At 38.6% G+C, this 16279-nt stretch overlaps 1 protein-coding gene and 2 long non-coding RNA genes across 8 annotated transcripts in view; 1 reads left to right on the top strand and 2 right to left on the bottom strand.

Moving 5' to 3' along the window:
* Nucleotides 1–16279, bottom strand: part of LOC309350414 — a 691638-nt gene that overhangs the window by 637126 nt on the left and 38233 nt on the right. The gene's annotated exons all lie outside the window — the stretch shown is intronic.
* SGMS2 (sphingomyelin synthase 2) overlaps nucleotides 1–16279 on the bottom strand; it is a 27922-nt gene continuing 11643 nt past the window's right edge. For 5 of the 6 annotated variants that reach the window (XM_081877105.1, XM_081877103.1, XM_081877107.1 and 2 more), the window contains 5 exons: nucleotides 8150–8802; nucleotides 6487–6604; nucleotides 6203–6356; nucleotides 2644–2810; nucleotides 1–1646 (listed from right to left, as the gene is read on the bottom strand). In XM_081877105.1, coding sequence (XP_081733231.1) covers nucleotides 1443–1646; nucleotides 2644–2810; nucleotides 6203–6356; nucleotides 6487–6604; nucleotides 8150–8604 — 1098 coding nt within the window. In that variant the 5' untranslated portion in view covers nucleotides 8605–8802 and the 3' untranslated portion in view covers nucleotides 1–1442. Of the gene's footprint in view, nucleotides 1647–2643; nucleotides 2811–6202; nucleotides 6357–6486; nucleotides 6605–8149; nucleotides 8803–15817; nucleotides 15932–16279 lie in introns of those variants that run through there. The other variant, XM_081877104.1, reaches the window with a different exon arrangement.
* The window catches only part of LOC309350422, a 24772-nt gene continuing 24515 nt past the window's right edge, over nucleotides 16023–16279 (top strand). Inside the window, exon 1 of the long non-coding RNA XR_014160344.1 lies at nucleotides 16023–16054. This is a non-coding gene — a long non-coding RNA (uncharacterized lncRNA). The remainder of the gene's footprint in view (nucleotides 16055–16279) is intronic.

A 16279-nucleotide genomic window follows, 5' to 3' on the forward strand; every position in this document is an offset into this window, starting at 1 on the left:
GTAGCAGACTGGCCACATGACCATTTAATAAATAAATATAGTGTTAGGTAATAGTGAAACAAACACACCTATTGCAGTGAATACCCTTGGCACAACAACTCAAATTCACACCAAGGAAAAAACAATGTGATGTTCAACTGTAGATGTATCACATTCAGCTCTCAGGCCCACTGTTCCATAGTTTTTGCAAAAATCGCACCATTTCTTTTTAAGCCTTCAAAAAATCCTTACAGAAGATCAAAGCCAGTGAGTGACTGGAGGATCAGGAGAGGTTTTGTCTCCCACAGCATTTAAATGGTTCACTCAAGTTTATGTATTATTTGCTATACATGTGTAGATGCACAGCCACGTACAATCACAAAAACAATGTTAACAATCCTGCAGGAATTTTATGACTATTTAAAATTACAAATTTATACCTCTGAGAGCCAACAATGTGGTTGTCCGCACTCAGTGGTATTTTCAGTCATTGCCTGAAGGAGTATCAACATTCTCTTTCAATTACAGATCCTCCATTTTTGAGCATTCGCTGCAAAGTGCATATACTCAAAATGTGTTATGCACATGCACCACACATTCATGCAAGCTGACCAGCAGAAATTTAAATAATTCCCTTGCCTTACATATATGCATTTTAACAATAAATTATTTTTTCCTGTTGTTGAATGCTGACGATGTTAGTAGACATTATTTCTAACTTACAGTATCATCAGGTAAAATAGGTTTTATGGTCATATATGGATATATATATATATAAAATTGCCACTTATTTTTTAAAAAAATGTAAAAAACAATAGAGGGTAGCTAGAGTATATGGAAACAGTGGTGGCATTACAGGGTTATAATGTATTCATTCCCATAAGAGTGTATAAAAAGATCAAGGTTCACTTCTGGTTTCACCAGTTATGTAAAACAAGTCTTGCCTTCACTAGTGAGAATAGTAAGACCACTGCTTGCCAACTTCTGTTACTCTCTGCATATAGCTAGAAAGACCAGTATTGTGCCTTTTATCATTTACTATGGTTTTGCTCTTCAAACTCCACGAGTCTAAAGCAGATATTTTGTTTCAGTGCTTCAGTGGGATGAGTGATATTTAACAACAGATGGTGTGATGTGTTCTTTGGCACCTCTGAATCTCATTAAGAAACCAATGTCCTAGCTTTCCTCCTCCTCAGGAAGTGTTCTGTTGGCACCAGAGTGCCACTGAGTGCCAGTGTCTACTAGCACTGAAGAGTGGGATGAAACTGTACAATATGACTAGAAAAATATACCAAGGGGCAATAATTATTTTGTTTGTGTCTACAATTGTCTTTTCTCAGATCAGTTGCACAAGGTTTGGTCCACTTCTGCAGTTAACAATCTAGTCATCTTAAGAGCTTTGGTTATAGCACAAATGTTTTGGTAGAAGTAAAGAACAATACATTCTCTTGTCTTCGTTTTCTTCAGGTGGATTTTTCATTGTCCTCTCCCGTTTTCTGAACTCGGGAATACTTTTTGCATGAAGACTTGAAACAGCTAGGGGGCCAAGATATTGGCCATGAGAAACAGCAAGGCACAGAGCCCTGTATATTCTTTTCAAAGAAATTGAATATTGGAAACCACCATGCTCGAGAGAGAAAGTTTGTCTGTGATGAGATTTTCAAGTTCTGCATTAAGAGGGGGGAGAAAAATATATTAAGATCCTGTTGAGACTGCTTTAAAAAGAGACATATTTAAACCACTGGAATAATTCTTATTTTTTCCTTAGAAAGAAAGCACTTCCATGGAGTAAAAAGCATGTAAAACATAGGTATAATTCAGATAGGACAATCAGTTTCTCACTGTCCTTCAGCTCCATATTGGTTTTCGTGCTGGAATTTTGTGATAACTGACGCCATTTGAAACAGAGGGCAGTAAAGTAAAACCAGGCAAAGTAGTATTATTTATTAACTCCTCGTATTACTCCAAGGAGCTCAGAGACATACACGTGGGATTCCTAGACTCCCATGAAGGTAATAAGGCAGCTCAAACCTGCTTAACCTCATATAGAAATTTTCTTTGGTCATTTTTTGTGCTACTTACAGCAAATGGCTTTATTTGTTTTCCAGACTAACTACAATATTTTTGACCAGCATTCCATTCATGTAGTGAAAATGCCTCTCCACTTACAGTTAACTGGTTCACAATTAAGTAAAGGAAGTTCCAGTAATTTATAAAGGCATTCATTTAAACTGAACCAGATTTGTAATAGACTTTTTTTAAAAAAGCTTCACGTGTATAGTGTAGTTAAGGTACTGGATATGATTTACCAAACACAGTTGCAACAAATGTGTGCAGTTAGATGTTTATGGTGGGATTCCTGTGCACATTTACTTGAAATGATAACTGATTGAAAAGGCAGGTCTTACTCCTCAGTGTGGGACTGGGATGTTAGTGCCTTAAATTCAAATAAACTTCACCATGAGTAACTTTTTTTCTGGATTATACCAATATTGTCTTAGATGTTGACCCATGAGATTTCCGGGGGGGGGGGGGAGTAAAAATGCCTTTAAAAAGTCCAGCATAATTCAGCAATCCTATTTTAACATAATACATTTTGTAAAGCAGTACTATATATCTCAAGTACCTAACATTAATTTAGAAGCTGGTATTCCCGTTACTCACCTTTTCATTAGCCATTGAGTGATACCACCAGAAGAGCCTTGTGGTGATATAATAAGCAATGACAACATCTATAGTATAATGTTCATGTCCTACTAGGATGCAGATTATTCCAGCAACACTCATACACCAGCAGATCAAGTGATACCACCAAAAGTGACGAGGTGAATCTGCCCAAGAAGGAAAGCATGTTAAAGAGGTTTCATATGAGAATTGTATCTAGAGCAGCAAAAGAGATGAATATGAATTTGAACTAATTTGTGAATGCAAATGCATGGATATGCACATGCACACACAGAGACATAAACTAAAATATTATGTTTAGTTCACAGGAACAGGTTGCCATATAATTTGATCCCATAGAGTAAATTTAACAGGAGATAAATATATGAATGCTGGCTAATCAGCGGATTTGCTCAATTTGCACTATGTTGCCGGCTGGGTTTCCATACAATACATATCTGACTCATGCTCCTAGGGGATATGGCAGAATACGCAACTGCCATGCAGAAGGTCTCGGGCTTAATCCTTGGATTATTCAATTAAAAGAATTTTCCATCAAGGAAAAAACCTCTGCCTGAGACTTTGGAGAGCTACTGCCCTTGGTGTAAATAGCACTGGACTAGATGGACCAATGGCAGTCTCCTATGTTCAAGGCCAATTGTATAATCTGCACCACCAACATTGCTTTATAAAGATGGGTTAGCAATATGGGCTCCAATCTGGCACCCAAAGAGTACCACCTAGCTCAACAATGATCAGATTTACTACCTGTTCCCCATATTCTTCCAACTTGCTGCAAACCTCCTGTCACTCGTCCTTGCTATCTGACACTATGAGGAAGGAACATACTGGCAGGTAGTGGAAGGAGTGTTACAGAACCATCACTACCATAACCCTTCATACAAAACTTACATTTAAGAGCTCTTAAAATTGTGCTGCAACAATCTGACATCCATAAAAGCATACAAGTAAAAAAGAAAATTAATCCATTCATTCAAAGGGGTAAATGGTTCCCACCACCATAATACTATCTTTCTTTTTCAATCCATGGCCACTTTTTACATGGCAGCACACTAATCATAATTATATTTGAGGAAGGAAAGAAGATAGCGAAATTAGATCGGAGAATCATTCATTTCCTTTGTGTTTTTTGAAGAATAACAGCACCAGTACCTATTTCAAATAAATTCAATCCAATTTATGTAATTAACTAAAAATACAAACAAACCAGTGCACTACTGCATTTTATTGCTCATTCCAAAAATAAATGTCAAAATGGAGGGAAGGAAGCTTGTACAGCCATCTCTGGCCAGGGAGTTAAATATATTGATAAACAGGGATGAGAACACAGGAAGCATCTTTCAGATTGGCAAAATGCCTGTTCAGAAAGATCAGTGGAGCATATTGCACTCAGCTTCAGAATAATGGAGCAGTATTTGCTCTTGCTTCAAACAGCATCCCCCCACCCCCATAATCATACAGGAACAAGAAATTAGTAGATAATATCCTGATGTACAGTCCACACCACTTATTTATAAAACCCTGCCAGCAGTATTCCAGGGTTTACAGGACAATCTAGTGAAGAAGAATGGCTGTAATAGCCCCATGTCAGTAATAATTTCCTTCCTTTCCTTTCCTTTTTCTTTTTCTGCAAAGGGCATATGCTAAATGCTAGATAGGTAAACTAAACAACAACATTAAATGGGATGATTAAACATGACCACAGTACATCTGTGACAACATCCTCACATAAAATAGTGCATGAAACAGCTATTTACCAACTACTCATGGAACATTATGTCCACATAATGTTCTCCCACCTCCACTAATGTATTAAAATGTAATATGTATATTACATTACCAGAAACTGTCACATATTCAGGCTTCACAGAACCTACATAGGTATATTCATGTTAATAGGAACATGCATATGCCAATGAAAGGCATGTTTTCCAGTTTATATGGAACCCAGTTTTTGACATGCTTGTTCTTTGTAGCACCAGCCTTCTAACAACCAAAATACAGTACTCATGCGTAAGTCTTCTAGAACTACAAATTGGTCTAGTGAAGTGGGTAGAGTTTTGGACAATGACTAGTGTAATGGTTCTAGAGGTTGCTCGTGCGTAAGTCGTCGCCACACCTGGCTGAGTTACCTGGGTGAACCCGATTCTGTCCGGACAGCCACTCACCCGTGGCTGTCTCAGTCGCTGGCAGAATCCGTCAGTGGACGTTTCTTGAACTTCTTCCAGCAAAGAAGCTCTTTGACGCCTAGTCTCCGCTTACTCTACCTGCGCAGAAGCCTTCTGCGCAGGGAGGGTGTGGGCAGCGGAAGACCCGTGCTCTTCCCGCTGGTCTCCGGCGAGGAGTCATGGAGCCACCTCGCCGATTCCGCCATCTGCCCCCCTTCTCCACTGGTGCTACGCTGATTTCCCTCCCCAATAGATGGGCTGCTTCTCTCGCTCCTGGGACGCTCTCCGTAATCCATCTGGAGCCCTCCCTCTCCCTCTGGCTCCGATGGCAGTTCCCTGACAACTAGGAAGACCCATCATTGGTTGACATTGGACCAGGAACTCTCTATCAGCCTACTTGACCCCATAAGGTTGTTATGAGGATGAAGTGCACAAGGGACCTTCTCTGCAACCCCAAGTTCTCTGAAGGAAGTGTGGCATAAACATGTAAATAAATAAGGGAATATTTATTTTATGAGACCTCGTGGCAAAAAACAACAACAAGGAAGACAATGCCAAAGAGAAAGGTAAGCAATTATTTCTGTCCTACACCAATTTATAGTAACTGAATTAGGCTTGGGAACACAAACATCTTTTCTTTTTTCTAACTGAAGGAAGAGTTTGCAACAAGCCATCTAAATTAGATAGCTGTGTTTAAAAAACAACCAAAAACTAAGACCATGAGGCCTAGTTTGCACATTAGGATTGCCACACTAAGACCACCTAAAACCATACGAAACATTTAGGAAAATAAGAAAGGCTTTAGGTGTGGAGCAGTTCATCAAGTGAACTGAGTAACAGACAGGAATTCAATGTAGTGCAAAGCAGCATTAGCGCAAGCATTGCTGCTTGCATGGTTTATCAATTTGCTCTTTCCTCCACCCACATTCTGTTCTAGGAGTTCTCTTCCCTTACCCAAGGCAACTTCAGGGGACACCTGGGGGGAAGAAGAGGGGAAACCCCAGTTGTGGCCAGTGGAAGTCCTTGCCTGTGGTTTCCTGGTGGCACTCATTAATTCAATCCTGCCCATATTTTCCACTTAAGTACAAACTTTTCCTTGGGATAATTACATTCCCACAGAAAAACCTGGTAAGCTGCTTCACATGACTGATCTACCATGTAAGAGTCACCAAATGGAGCAATTTTAAAAGTATTTCATGCACTGGCCAAAACGTCAGAACTGGCCCAGACTTTCTGCTATTTTCAATCCAAAATCAGAAGCATTTGGTTAGATTGGTGCACATACAGAATACTGAAACTAGTATAAAAATCAGTGGAGTAGTGTTGCTAAGCATTTATGAAAATAAAAAAATTGAAAAATTGAAACTTACATTCCTTGATAAATAGGTAAGTGAGTGTTAGCACTACAGTGTGACCACTGAACAGGAAATCTCCGCATAAGATGTGTGAGCCTGTTATAGACAGTCCACCGCCGGAAATTAGTTGCAGGATCCGCTGAACCTTGGCTTGAGAATTTCCATTTAGCTAGTTTGTCATAGGGAGAACAAAATAAGAAGAAACACAAGCTGAAGGAGACTGGAAGTGTTTGGTTGGATAAAGAACTCCAAGCCAACTGATTTGTAAAATAAATATAATTTGCATTTACTAGGTTTACCTTTGGAGCACACTGAAAATGCATTCCAGGCACAGGGAGAGTGGTGACATACATGGTAATGCAGCGGTAAAGGTATAAAGTTCCTATTATAAAGAAGAACCTTCGTCCCACTATTGATCTGAAAAATAATATTAAAGAGAGATTGTTCATGTAGTTATGCTATAAGTACAACTCCATAAAAAGACTATGCCTGCAAAATTCAACATATCTTTCCCACTCTTAATCTGTACTCCATAGCATAGGATAATGAGTACAACAGGAAAACTGTTACAGCCACATTCTTATTTATTCATTTATAAAAAATACTTTTCTACTGCAATGTCAAAAAATATCAAAGTGGTTTGCAACAATTATATATACATACACAATAAATACCAAGCAAAAATTTAAAATCACAAACAAGCTAACTATTGCAGAATATGTTTTCTTAATTGTCCACATAAACCTACCATCATAGAAAGGTTTTCAGCAGATGTTTAAAGGTTAAAATTGAAATTTCCTGCTGAATCTCTATTGGAAGAATGTTCCACAGGACTAAGCCAATGACACCATAAATTTTATAGTAAAGTTTTGGATTTTTCAAGATTTGCAACATTTGACTGTAATATGTCTATCTTATGGACCAATATGCTCCAAAAAGAGCAATTCATACTTGTGGAACTACTAAGACATGTACTTCTCTATTATTTGACCACCCAAGTGTATCTTATGGGATCTGTTATCATTGTCGTATATCACTTTTAAGGTTAGATTCTAGGAAGGTGGCATATACATATTTTTGAGTAAAACAGCTGATGTAGAGCAGTAACAATTCCTGCAAGACTTGACTGCTTATTTCCCATACAACCAACTCTGGGAAGCTGCATAATTCATCATGTTACTAGCTGCTTCCTGTATGTGGCTGTGACCATAGAACTACTCTCTGCATGAAGGGTTTGGCAGTGATGAACTGAAATATAGATAGTAGCACATATTAAATATTTGTTGTGCTAGTTTTCTTTTAGGTGAATTGAACAATTCTACATGTGCGATCTCAGAAGCATGTCCCATTGAGTTGAACAGGAATTAATCCCAGATAAATTGCTATAGGACTGCGTCTTAAATCATATTCAGATTAAATATAAATATGTTGCATCTTTGTTACAAATCCATTTGTTTTAAACATAATTATATAAAGAAGGAAAAACTGATAATCCAAAATGTTAGGCAACACCACTTACCATTTCTATAATAGCATTATTGCAGACTTGCATGTATCTTTTTTCTAGTATCTCAGTCCTTTCTTTTGCAAGTCCTCATGATTAATAAGTAAATTTTGATTAATAGGTAAAACTCTGAATTATCTCCGGGAGGGCCAAACTAGATGTGTCCTTAATATGTGTAATGTTCACTACATATCAGTTTTTCCTAAGCTACCTGCATGGTTGAGGAAGCTCAGTTCTCACTGTAAAGGAATCACTCCCCCATTGAGACTGGAATGGAAGTCCCCTCATACAGTTTTTTTCTAAAATCCCAGCCATGCCATAAAACAGATTTCTATTCTGATCCCTGTAGGTAAGTGATTAATTAGTTAAAGACAGACAAGTTACATAACTGCCTATGTCTTTAATTGACATCTAGTTTGGTCTTTAATAATAAGAAGAAAAGAAGCTGTGCAACTTACTTGTATCTGAGAAACAGCCACTGGATTGTCCATAATCCAAACAGTATAATTCCATTTATTTCTGATACAGAAAAAGCCCATTCTACACGATCAATATAATCAAAAAACTTATCTGGCAATGGAGGACTGAGCTCCTTGGGAGGCACCCTCTCATGTACCGCTGTGATAATGACAGTCGTTAGAATTAAGTTGAAGACAGCATACACAAAGGCAATGCCTGTTTTCCACCATTCTAAAGGAAGTTTGTTTCTAGATTCAGCGGGCATAGAAATCTGTATATAGTCTGGATACTTCTTAGTGCCTTTCCGCAAACCATTGGATAAACCCTTTGGTTTGCTGCTGCTGTTCTTGTTCTCCTCACTGACAGCGAGTGTGGGTCGAGCATAACCATTTGCAGTTTCATTGTTCTGGACTTCCATGTGCTCTTCAAGCTTTGCTGTCTCTATGGTATCCATACTAACACGTGCAGCAAAATTAACAAATTCTTGTCTGATTTCTAATATTATCTCCTGCTTCTTTTAAAGTCTGCTTCCCGTAATTCCAGCCAATCTTGGTCCTTTAACAAAGCATGTCGAAACCGGGGATTCCAATTTAACTTTCAATTAAGGAAAGAGTCTCACAAGCTTTTCTTCCAGGGACCATCAATACATTCTCTGCAATTAAAGTTGACAAAGATGTAAAATTTGCAAAAATCGTCACAGTTACCTCTGCATGTATGTTGGACAGTACAGGTGGCGGCCATTTCTAATGTCCAGTACAGCTTTCCTGGGTTTTCCTGGATGGCTGGACATTAGATTTGAGCTCTTAATAGTTGCTTTCAGTACCTAGCAATTCTAAAATGCAAGTTGCTGGGCATCAAGCTTGTCCAGAAGTCACAACTTCAATACGATAAGGTCCTTCCTTTTTATCAGAGTTCTACAAGCTTGTGATTTATTATGTAGAATGCAGCCTGCCAGTAACCTTACAACAACCACACACAAAATTTATTATCCAATCACAGGTAAACACATATCTAAAACATAGACCCATTTGAGCGCTAGGGGGCAGTTAGATAGTTGGTAGGCTGCATTTGACTTCATAGTTGTGCCAAACTACTATAATTTCATAAATATGGGAATAAGTTGTGGCTATTCAGCAATGCCAGATAGTTACACTGTGTACACTCCTTTTGATTCTCTTTACTATTTCAATTTTCCAGTCTGAGCCCTGTCCCTGGGGCATGGAGGAGAAGATGCCTTTTGGTACGTGAAAGTCTAATCCACTGGTTCAAGGCATCTCCATGTGCTGCAAGTCACTTAATTCATGAGTAATATCAGATACAGATAGGGAAGATAAGTTTGATGGGACAGATAAGACTTCAGCTTTTAAAGTATGCCCATTTACAAAGGGGAACAGAATGTCCTTAAGAATGAGGAAAATACATTTCTGTCCCTATGTCTTATTCTGCTCTTAAATGTCCAACTATTTCCCTTTTAACATGCTTGCCCTTAGATACAGCTGCAAAGTTCTTTTTGATCTTTGCTTTCTCTCTCCTATCCATTATACAAGCCAAGCCTGACACTATCCTTTTGATCTCTAGAAGCAGCACCAAATAATCTGTAGCCATTAGAAACCAAGTAATTTGTATGCTCCAAACACTGAAAGCAGTTGGGTCAAGATCACCAGGAACAATACACAACCAAGTAAGCAGTCAAAGGAATGAGTCCTGAACATTCTAGTCACTGAAGTTTATTTGTTCTGGCTCACCTTTGTTTTCACAACAGTGTAAACAAAAGAATCAGTCAATACAATATCACTCCTTTAGAAATAATGCAGTCAGTACAGTAACTGTAAATCCAAATGAAGTTAAAAATAAAATGAAAATGAAAATCATTCAAAATACAAAGTGCAAGTTTGAATGAACAAACAGGCAGACATTGGCTTCTAATGTTCTAAAACCTTAACGTATGATGACTATATTTTTATGGACAGTAAGCAAAATCTAAGTTTTCTATTTACGTGGTGCTGTAAACTATGGTTAGACTAGCATTGGTTGGTCAAGTCATTGCCACAAGAGAGGCTGAAGTGTGCTTTGAAAGTTAAGGCAATATATTAGATATAATTCTATGCCCTTCGGAACCAAAAGATATGGTGGAACATTTTCCTATGGTCAGTATTAAGGGCAACAAAGGAATATCATGGGAAGGAGGGGAATGCAAGAATTTGTTTAGGCAGGTCACACTATAGCCAACAGACATGGGAGAGTCCTAGAAATATCAGCTGATACCTAGGTTCAAACTGAGTAATAGTTGAGCATTGGGGCAATCCCTTGTTTCGGACGGAGGGGAGGTTGTAGTCCTCGCCTGCCCCTCCAAACGCTGGGGTATCCCGGTAAAGGGATCGGGGGGAGTGGCCATGTCCACCCTATTTCATGGGAACACCCTATTTGATGTAAGTCTTGGGAACCCCCACCTGGATTGACCACACGTCGCTTCCAGTGGGCGGGCCAGAAGTATTTAGATTGCCCCATGCCCAAGCCAAACCTCTTTCATCTGTATTCAGTAAAGTTGTGGCCTGTTTTTACCCAAAACCCAGTCTTATTGGTCTCTTATTTATATGGGTTGGGGTATAGGAAGTCCGATGCCTTGTTCTGCAACAGGATCAAGTATTACAGACTACCCTGAACTAGCAAGGAGGATGCCTACACATTGTTTTAGGAAATGGGTTTATAAAATACACACATATGTCTTTGAATGCAAGAATTAAGCGTGCCTTCAATTTTAACCCAGAAAAAAGAGAGAACGATAAACTAATTATTAGGTGTTTGAGAAATACTGCTTTAGATTGCAATAATTTGTGTGAAATATGTTTGCCTTCCAAGTAGCAGCTTAATCACCTGCCCCCGGCACCTCATCTGAAAGAAACAAGTATGTTCATGTGTATAACCTGCAAGCTTGAGAAAGAGTGATACAGGATACCAAGTCCACATAAAAGATGTGAATTGGGAGAAAGTCTACTATATTGATTGTGCATTATTATTTATTTAAAGAAAACTGGCTCCTGCTTCTCCTTCCAGAATTCAAGTTTATTAGAACTGCTCCTTGTCACTGGCTCTCCCTGCTCACTAAACCCTGTTGCCCCTTCAGCAAACTCCGCTGCCTTATGAGATATCTTTGGGAGGGAAAAAAACTAAGAACCCTACACAAATGCGGAGCTGAGTCCCTAAAACGGTAGGAACTAGTGTGTCTCTGCACTCCTTTCTTGCCTCACCTTTTTCTTCTTCCTCCGACAGCAAACAAAACAAAACAAAATCAAAAATCAAAATCAAACACAACAGAATTTCCCATGACATTGGAATGAGGAAACTGATGTCAGGGCTCTATACAAACCAGAATATCAAAGCAAGGAATGCCTACTATTAAAACTAAAATTCAGTTCAGTTTAAGCTGTTTTCAAAATGAGAAGATAAACTTCACTGCTTCAGTACATGAACATATACTGAAAGGAGATAGTTTTATGTCCAGTAGTGCTTCTCTTTGGATATCTTATCCCTATTGTTGTGATATTTAATAATGCATTCTACATCCTTCATAACTCTGCAGCACAACCTGCGGTTTTCCCAATATCATAGCTTAAAGTCATCATTAATTGGATTTGTTACATCCTTGTGTTGTACTGTACAAAATGATTTTACCAGGTTTTTATATCCACTGGCTAGTGTACAAAACTGGCAATGTCTTTTAAGATACTCAGTCATAAAGAACCAGAATACATTATGTTTTTGCTTTGGCCATAGGCTATTTCAGGCCAAAAGGCTGATCTCCAACTATAGCTTTCAAGACACAGGAAAGAACCATCAAATCAAGGCAGACAGCAAGCTTTTCTCAAATCAAGCACTTTGCTTTGCAATATCATTTATAAACATTAGGCATAAAGCTCATTAGACAAATGATTGCTTCTTTTAGGAGCAAGAGCAAAACACAGTGACCCATTATCACCATAGTTTCAAGCACTGCATTATAAACACAATACATTATAAACAAAGCATGTTGAGGATGAAGGATGAAGCAAGTTGGGATGTAGAGTCAACTCTTAGCTTGTGCACTGGAATAGAGAAGAAGTCAGAGTTCAGGGTGGGGATGAACTCAATAATTATCATACTTGGTAAAAATAACTGTCCATCTGGGTTGGACTAGATCAGTGGTTCCCAACCTTTTTTTGGCCATGCCCCACCTAAGCATCTCTAAAATCCTGATACCCCCTGCCCAATGATATATAATTCTTATTATTCAAAAGTGAACTCATATTCACGTTGAGGAAGCCTAAAAGGCCATTAACTTGGTCCAAACAAGCTCAATTTGCCCTCCTGTGGGGCATGTGCCCCATGTTGAGAACCACGGGACTAGACCCTTGTGGTACTTTCCAAATTTTGGAATTCTGTGATTCTATTTTCTCCAAAACCATTTGGGGCCCCAGGTGGATTGGAATTATTGGATAATCCCCATATCAGGTAAACCTGAATTTACAGAGACTGGTGTTGTTTGAGGGCAATGTGATGTGGACTATGCAAATTAAATGGGAATGCAAACAGCTGCAAACACACAGTAAAGTTTGATGTGGACAAGCCCAAAGTTTAGTCATAGGCATTAAAAGAGAGAGAGAGTGAGTAATATGTACTTTCCTTTACCCAGCTAAAAAGTGTGAGTCAACAGTCAGCAAAAGGAAAAGTGTAATTAGTCACATGCCCCACCAAGAAGAAGTGGCTCAGCTATATTTAGGATGTGTCATTTATATTTATTATCACCATGAGAGGTTGTCAAGTGACATAGGAATCTGGAATATTTGTGTATTAATTATATAAGAGTTGATACCTAACTGTAATTTGTTCCTAAATGAGGCAAGATGTTACCACAGAATACACAGCAACTAAAACATGGAGATAAAGAAATACAGTTACATTTTAAGTTAAGAAGTTTTACTATAGTTTTACTGTAGCCTCTCTTTCCATTTCTTGAAAATATAGACTCCTTGTCCATAGTGAAAAGTTTTAGCATTGGTACATAAATATAAAGGGATGGCAAGAACAACTATAGTAGTTAAAAATTAAATCCAAAAATACCTAGATTACTCTTGCCATTCCTGACACATGATTTATTATTTTGTTTGACAGGAAGTAGCTACACACACTATGCTTTTGTGTGACTCAAACGTTTTGGCTCCCACAAACACCACAAACCCAGAAATGTTGCGGTTTGCGAACCTTTTTTGGAAGCCGAATGTCCGACATGGCTTCCGCAGCTTCCGATTGAGTGCAGGAAGCTTCTGAAGCCAATCGAAAGTTGCGCCTTGGTTTTTGAACGTCAAACAGACTTCTGGAATGGATTCTGTTTGAGAACCAAGGTACGACTGTATTTTTATTTAACCATTTCCTAAAATTTAAACAAAACTTGATTGTAATTTAGCACTCTTTATTCAAGAAACGAGTTATTTCCTGCAAAAATCTAAATCCCTTATCTTTCTCTGAAAAAAAACACTTATGGAGGACAAAATTCGATTTAAGATGGCCTTTGTCCATTTGGTACCAGACTTACAGGATGAGATATGAAGTGGTCCATCTTTCCTTCTACTATTAAAGTCAAACACAACAGCTACAATTGTTGGCTGGCTGGCTCTTGAGCTACAACAGAAACTAATGCCCCTGTGAAAGGCAAAGCAATGTTGTTCTTATGAACACTATGGAAAAAGGAATATACATTTCCTCTCATATAGTATCTCTACAAGGAAGAGGAAATGACGTTGGTTACCTCCCTCCACATTTGGAGTTTGAGTTCACACATGCAGCTTGTTTTTGGTTTAAGTTAAAAGAAAGAAAAAACACTGCTAGTCACCTTATCCATAGTAAGAATCTGCCACCGAGTAAAGGGAATCATGCTCTACTGCCAGTACACCCTATTTATTTTGTTTGATTAAATTTGAGGAGGGGGTAGTGATAAAATGATTTATTAATAGGCAGTAATTGAAGGAAATTTTATTTTGGAGCAGAACCTGGATTATCTGGGTGGTAAGTTAAGGATGAACCAATGCTGGTGATCTGGGGAGCATATAAATTGAATAATATGCTGGGGATGATTTGGATGGAAAAATAATCGGGTTTCTTAGGTAAAATTTAAATGTTAGTAATTATCTCTAACATTTGCACACAAATGAGCATATGCAACTCTGTGTCCTCAGCTTGGTTGTGGCTCTCCTTTTTGCTGATGCATAACTGGTCACCCTGCAGGTATGCCCTTTACCTACACACTGGACCTTTTTTCTTAACTTGTTTGTTGCAATTTTATGTCTATATTCAAAGCTGCTACACTTTCTGTATTCATGCATGCCTGGCGCTAGGAGACCAACTGAAGTGTAAAGTAAGGCACAGGCACTAGTTAGAAAACATAACTCTCTTCTGCATTAAGAGGTCACTGTTGATACTACTGCAAGTATAAGAGACAAATGTGAAACATAACTCAGTTAAGACTGGTTGCTATCTGGCTCCTCCTTTCCTACAAACGTCTCATGGGTCATTCCACTTGGTCATGATTCATAACAGCAACTATGCAACATTACATAACCAATTTTAGGTATCAATTCTATTTTCCCCTTTCCATCCCCACCCATTTCTTTTTGCACTGCGTCTGTTAGGCGGTATAGCTGTACTGAAGCTGCCTGCAGTGCACTGGCAGATAAGTAATATATAAATGCAATAAATAAACAAACCAGTTGAGGCATGAAATATTCATCAACTTTAAAAAGCAACAACAACTAAAGAGCAACTAGTTTTAGCACTGCAAAAACTGCCAGCACAGACATTTCCCACATTTATATAAAGTATTTTCCCCTCATCTTTCTACCCAAGATGATCTCCATGGCAAAGATGTCACTAAAGGCCAGGAAAGTTTAAACCTCTGATGAGTTTCAGGTTGTGAGTTTGCTAGTGTAACATTGGTGGCACTTGCCTTATACCCAGAAAATGTATTGCTTTTATCTTTTCTAAGTAGAAAGTGGGGGGGGGGAGCAGAAAAATCACAATTTGATAATGCATAGCACATGCTTCTTAACACCTCTAGCAGGCCAGTACCTACAGTCAAATACTGGCACTTTGCAACAGTCAAGTTATGTAGCCACAGCAATGACCACAGAAGCTAGGAGGAGTGCAGAGAGAAGAAATGCCATGGTGCATCTGCATTAGCAAAACCAGAAGCCTTCATCTGCCCCAGCTGCAATAAAACATGTCTCTCGTGTACTGGTCTCTACTCCCACAGCAAGCGATGTAACTCTCCAATGGTTCGCCTTTACTCTTGATGAGACACTCTTCCATAGTCTCTTCAGACAGACAGATGCCAACAACAACAAAAAGGTGAGCAGTCAACAGAAGATGTTCTTTGCCACTGACATCATACCAAATATTTCTGCCATCATATAATCAAAGAGGAATGTAATTCCTTTGGGGTGAGGAGAAAGAAGAAAAGAAACTAAGTATACTTATTAAAAGAGGATTCAGCAGGCTGCACAGCAGAATTTCGGCAGATCTATGTGGCCCAATCACTGTAGGCTATGCATTAGGTTGGGAATCAGTAAACATACATACAAGTTTAAAGAAAGTCCAAGAAGCTTAAAAGGGAAAAACATCCTACTTTTACTTCTGACCTGACTATATAAGATGTTCTTTGATCCAAATCCTAGGTACAATACAATGTCCCAAGTGACACTTTGAAATGCCATCATAACCAGTTCATGCTCAACAGTTTTACATAATGGCTGAGCTGTACAAGTACTCAGAAAGATTCTGAGGCAACTCAGAGCAAAGTTGGAACTGTTTATGATGTAATCGTAATTCAGATGTGTAAAAATTCCTATTCGGAACTTTTGCTGAGCAGAGATTTGGTAGGTGGTAATTTTCATCAGAAGCCTTACATTTCAGATTCTTCCTTACGTTAGTCAATGTTTCATTTTAATGGTCTGTTAGTAATGATGTTTTCCATCAATATGTTTACAACTGTAGTATCAACTATGTGAAATACAGTGGTGCCTCGCAAGACGAAATTAATCCGTTCCGTGATTCTCTTCGTCTAGCGGTTTTTTCCTCTTGCGAAGCAAGCCCATTGACGG

This window comes from Podarcis erhardii, assembly GCF_964252035.2.
Source record: "Podarcis erhardii genome assembly, chromosome: 9".
NCBI lineage: Eukaryota > Metazoa > Chordata > Lepidosauria > Squamata > Lacertidae > Podarcis > Podarcis erhardii.